Source organism: Trachymyrmex cornetzi, unplaced genomic scaffold (genome assembly GCF_001594075.2).
Source record: "Trachymyrmex cornetzi isolate Tcor2-1 unplaced genomic scaffold, Tcor1.1 scaffold628, whole genome shotgun sequence".
Taxonomy (NCBI): domain Eukaryota; kingdom Metazoa; phylum Arthropoda; class Insecta; order Hymenoptera; family Formicidae; genus Trachymyrmex; species Trachymyrmex cornetzi.
The window spans coordinates 30271-35780 of NW_017299946.1; the positions used below are offsets into that span (position 1 = coordinate 30271).

At 34.4% G+C, this 5510-nt stretch overlaps 1 protein-coding gene across 1 annotated transcript in view; it reads left to right on the plus strand.

Annotated features, from left to right (window-relative positions):
- The first annotated feature begins 531 nt into the window (after positions 1–531).
- LOC108766825 (UDP-glucuronosyltransferase 2B17-like) overlaps positions 532–5510 on the plus strand; it is a 7751-nt gene continuing 2772 nt past the window's right edge. The window contains exons 1-4 of the mRNA XM_018516346.1: positions 532–863; positions 1074–1316; positions 1441–1857; positions 2283–2505. Coding sequence (XP_018371848.1) covers positions 630–863; positions 1074–1316; positions 1441–1857; positions 2283–2505 — 1117 coding nt within the window. The 5' untranslated portion in view covers positions 532–629. The remainder of the gene's footprint in view (positions 864–1073; positions 1317–1440; positions 1858–2282; positions 2506–5510) is intronic.

A 5510-nucleotide genomic window follows, 5' to 3' on the forward strand; every position in this document is an offset into this window, starting at 1 on the left:
GGGAACAGAGAACTACGAAGGGAACAGAGAACTACCACGTCCACGTCGTTGTTCCTGGGTAGCGCTAAGAGTAGTTCATCAATGACTTTGATGGTCCATAACTCGGACCCCAGTGGGCGGATTGTGGACCACAACCAGTGTTTCGTAAAGGGCTTGAAACCAGCTTTCTCATCCCATGGTGAAAAACTAGGGGTTCCATTTAAAAAAACCATCGTGACCCCTGAATGACCTTCAAAATGACCTTCCAAGGATTTTTCAAGGTCAGTACCATACTTCCCCCGTGTAACCCTAAACTTTTCATACGAAACATTTTTCTCTATCCCTACTAGTTTTCGAGATATTTGACTGGATCACTTCAGATGGGCCACCTGTATATATATATATATATATACATTAGTAATAATTTACTTATGTAATTTTTTTTATTTTTTATGTATTATCGTGTACCTAAATTATCCAGTAAATGATACTACAATATTGTTAGCCCATTACGTAATGAGTAATTAATATGATAAAATCTGTTGATCCTAGAATAAAGACAAGAGGAAATACACCAAAATATACTGAGGCATTTAATCTTGTGATTTGATTTAAAGATTACGTAGAAGACTTTCAAGTTTGCCACAACAATGTCGAGTTGTTTCATTTTGTTGCTCCACCTTGTGTGTTGTATTTTAATCGGTCTCGTGACAACATCGAAACCATTATCAATTTTATTAATAGAGCCTCTTCCATCGCCCAGCCATCATGTCTGGACGACGAATTTGATTAAAGGATTGCTCCGCAAAGGCCATCATGTACACGTAGTGAGCACACATGAGACTAAGATCAAAGATAAACTTGCGCAGAACTTGACGTACGATGTAAGTAAATGTTATGGGACTCGAAACATTCTGAATATAAATTGATTATTTTAAATTTGTGAAGCAAATGCGGAAGAATATAACCTTTCTGTTTTAAAATATAATTTTATATTGTACGTATCTCAAATCATTGTATTAGCTGAGCTTCTAATATATTTTCATATTTCTATATATTTTTCATCAACAGTAAAGAATTCTTATTATTTTCAGGTATTCGATGGTTTGATGAAAGTAATGGAAGAATCTGAAGGGGATTATGATCCGGTTAAATGGGAACGGTATAGCGCACTTTATATGATATATTCTGCATATCATCAATGGGGAATTCATGTATGTGACACAGTAATAAAAACTAAAGCAGCGAAAAAGCTTTTGGAAATGATCAAGACAGTCGAGTTTGATATTATATTGCAGGATATTACATTAAATGAATGTTTATACGGATTGTGGGAGGTAAAGATAAAGCAATTTCTTAAATACTAGTGCTGTCTTAATTTATTTTATCTATTTGTTACAATAGTTAGATTTAGCTATTTTCATTGTCACTCTGTGTGTCACTGTGGGTATTGTTTTTCAGATTGCTAAAGGTAAACCACCCATAGTAGGATATATTCCGTATGGCCCTGTACCTTGGCTCAAAGATTTTATCGGAGGTCCAAGTTATCCAACTGTTCGACCTTATCCATATTTACCCATTGCGAAACCCATAGGTTTGTGGCAGAGAACATGGAATACTGTATGTTTTACTGTTGATGATTTCATACGACATTATTATTTCTTGTCTATTATGCAACGGCTTGCTGAGAAATACGTAGGCCACACAATTAGACCATTACATGAAATAGAAAAAGACAGTATTAATATTGTACTACTCAATAGTCATCCTGCATTCGACCATGGGATTCCATTGCCTCCGAACACTTTAGAGATTGCAGGACTGAATGCTCAGGCCATAAAACCGATTGATGGCGAAATAGTCGTAACATATCCCGAGGTAAAAGAGATTGTATATATTATATTTATATCAAACAAAATAGTTAGTCTATATTTGCCGAGTGATCGAATGTAATTGGTTGGATTCATAAGTAAGAAGATATTATGTTTCACTCGACAAATAGGTTAACTGAAAGCTAGCTACAAGTAAACGTTTTACATCCATTTATTTTTTTTCTCAGTTTAAAACTAATAAAAATTGCAAAAAATATATATTAGCAAAAAATTATATATATTGAAGAAATTTAATGAGATGGTCTCATCGAATTATTATTTATATTATTTGCTTTCGAATTTTTAGAACGATTCTCACGTAAATATACGAAGTTACATATAATGTACTTGGTAATTTCTCACTCAATATTATAACTGTAACAAAACACATTATATTTATTATCTAAATATTAGTTAACTATTATTTCGCAGGATATGCGCGAATTCCTTGATGGAGCAAAAAATGGAGTCATCATAATATCGTTAGGAACAAACGTGAAATGGAAGTCTATCGGATTAGACAAAGTTAAGGCTGTTTTATTGGCTCTGTCGAAATTAAAACAACGAGTATTATGGAAGCTAGATATTGAAGTGCCATTTGAAATACCGGATAATCTGATGATTGTAAAATGGATGCCGCAACGCGAAGTTTTATGTACGTTTTCTAATTCTTAGAAAAATATAAAAAAAACGTAATAACCGATATATATTTTCTCCATGATTCGACATTTTTTCATACTTTCTTTTATTAACGTGTGAATTTTTTAAAATTAAGTTTATAATTTAATCTGTCTTTATTCGCAATTAAAATGTCTATGAAATTATAAATATTTTTTTTGTAATATTATTTACGAAAATAACATTGACTGGAATATAATTTATATAATTGAGAAAATCATTTATTTTTATATACTACCAATGCGAATTGTTATTTCAATAATCATTTTAGTGTTTCAATAAAGTTTCGCAGTACACTTAACAAAAATATCGTATATAACGTGTATATAAATATTTTAGTTTTAAATGGTTCTTGAATAATTAGTTGTAGTAAAATTTTATTTTAATAATAAATATGGTATAACCGAGTAAGTGAGAATGGATTAAAATGGATTGAAATTTTAATCTATTTGTATCTATTCGAATGCGTACTTTAGTAGCATATAGTCCATTTTTCTATTTATTTGGATATGATTGAATTGAAAAACTGCATTTCCTACTTAGAATTTCGAATTGAAAAATATTCTCACAATACGTACAAAAAAGCTTATGTTATTTTTAAATTAAAAGACATAGAAATGTGCTTTATTCAGGGGTGATCCCGATTGACCACGGCTCGATTGGACACCACCAATCACAGCGACTGGTGCTTAGAAGCTTTGGGGGGGGATCCCGTTTGCCTACAAATCAATTGCCTACAGTACCTTTTGCCTACATCACTTTTGCCTACAGTTCGATTGCCTACATGCGCTTTTGCGCACAAATAAAAATTTTAGAAACGGGGTTACTTTTGCCTACATGTACATACTATTACCTACAGCTCGATTGCCTACAGCTCGATTGCCTACATGCGCTTTGGCACACAAATAAAGATTTTAGAAACGGAGTTACTTTTGCCTACATGTACTATTGCCTACAGCTCGATTGCCTGCAGCTCGATTGCCTACAGCTCGATTGCCTACATGCGCTTTTGCGCACAAATAAAAATTTTAGAAACGGGGTTACTTTTGCCTACATATACTATTGCCTACAGTTCGATTGCCTACATGCGCTTTTGCGCACAAATAAAAATTTTAGAAGCGGGGTTACTTTGGCTACATGTACTATTGCCTACATGTACTATTGCCTACAGTTCGATTGCCTACAGCTCGATTGCCTACATGCGCTTTTGCACACAAATAAAAATTTTAGAAACGGAGTTACTTTTGCCTACATGTACATACTATTACCTACAGCTCGATTGCCTACAGCTCAATTGCCTACAGCTCGATTGCCTACAGCTCGATTGCCTACATGCGCTTTTGCACACAAATAAAAATTTTAGAAACGGAGTTACTTTTGCCTACATGTACTATTGCCTACAGCACGATTGCCTACAGCTCGATTGCCTACAGCTCGATTGCCTACATGCTCTTTTGCGCACAAATAAAAATTTTAGAAACGGAGTTACTTTTTCCTACATGTACATACTATTGCCTACAGCTCGATTGCCTACAGCTCGATTGCCTACAGCTCGATTGCCTACAGTTCGATTGTCTACATGCGCTTTTGCACACAAATAAAAATTTTAGAAACGGAGTTACCTTTGCCTATATGTACTATTGTCTACAGCTCGATTGCCTACAGCTCGATTGCCTACATGCGCTTTTGCACACAAATAAAAATTTTAGAAACGGAGTTACTTTTGCTTACACAGGCCCGGATTAAGGGGAGGGCTAGGGGGGGCTGTAGCCCCAGGCCCCACGGAAATAGGGGCCCCCGTTACATTAACGAAAAAATTTTAACTTTTTGATTAAAATTAAAACCAAAATCATTCGAAATTATTTTTAATCTTAAAAAAAATTAGTTTTTATTCTCTTAATATATAGTAATAGTAGATGCCGTCCCATACTTTGTAGAAAGTTTTTTCAAAATATCTATTTGATCACTTATCGCTACTTAACTTCAGCGATCGACTGAGATGCTACACCTCCACCATGCACCATGCCAAGACATTGACATGAACACCGACGAGATACTGTTAAAGACCGACAACCCTGGGTAAATTTTCGGCGGAATAAAAAGGGCCCCGAAGGCCCGGATGTAACTGAAGAACGCTGACATTACCGACAATTGATATAAATTTGATGGTATTAACATAAATATTTGACTCATATATTATTAAATTCATGATTTTTTATTATATACAAAAATTTTAACTAAAAAAAACTAAAATAAGTATTAATTTATTTACTTGTCCCTAACCTTTATATGATTCAATTTTAATATTTATTGCTTTAGATTAAATAACCTAATTATACTGCTTTACATACAGACGTGATCTTTTTTTTTATTTTAGATTGAAAAGAAAGGGGCCCCCTAAAGTTAAATAGCCCCGGGCCCCTCAACTCTTTAATCCCGGCCTGTGCCTACATGTACTATTGCCTACAGCTCGATTGCCTACAGCTCGATTGCCTACATGCGCTTTTGTACACAAATAAAAATTTTAGAAACGGAGTTACTTTTGCCTACATGTACTATTGCCTACATGTACTATTGCCTACATGTACTATTGCCTACAGTTCGATTGCCTACAGCTCGATTGCCTACATGCGCTTTTGCACACAAATAAAAATTTTAGAAACGAAGTTACTTTTGCCTACATGTACTATTGCCTTCAGCTCGATTGCCTACAGCTCGATTGCCTATATGCTCTTTTGCGCACAAATAAAAATTTTAGAAACGGAGTTACTTTTGCCTACATGTACTATTGCCTACATGTATTATTGCCTACAAGCACTTTTGCGTACACAAAATTTTCATAGACGAAATATCATATTTGTTTACATGTATTACCTACAGATCGATTGCCTATATACATTATTGCCTACAGCTCGATTGTCTACATGCATTATTGCCTAATACAGCTCGATTGCCTACATGTACTATTCTCTGCTTTAAAAA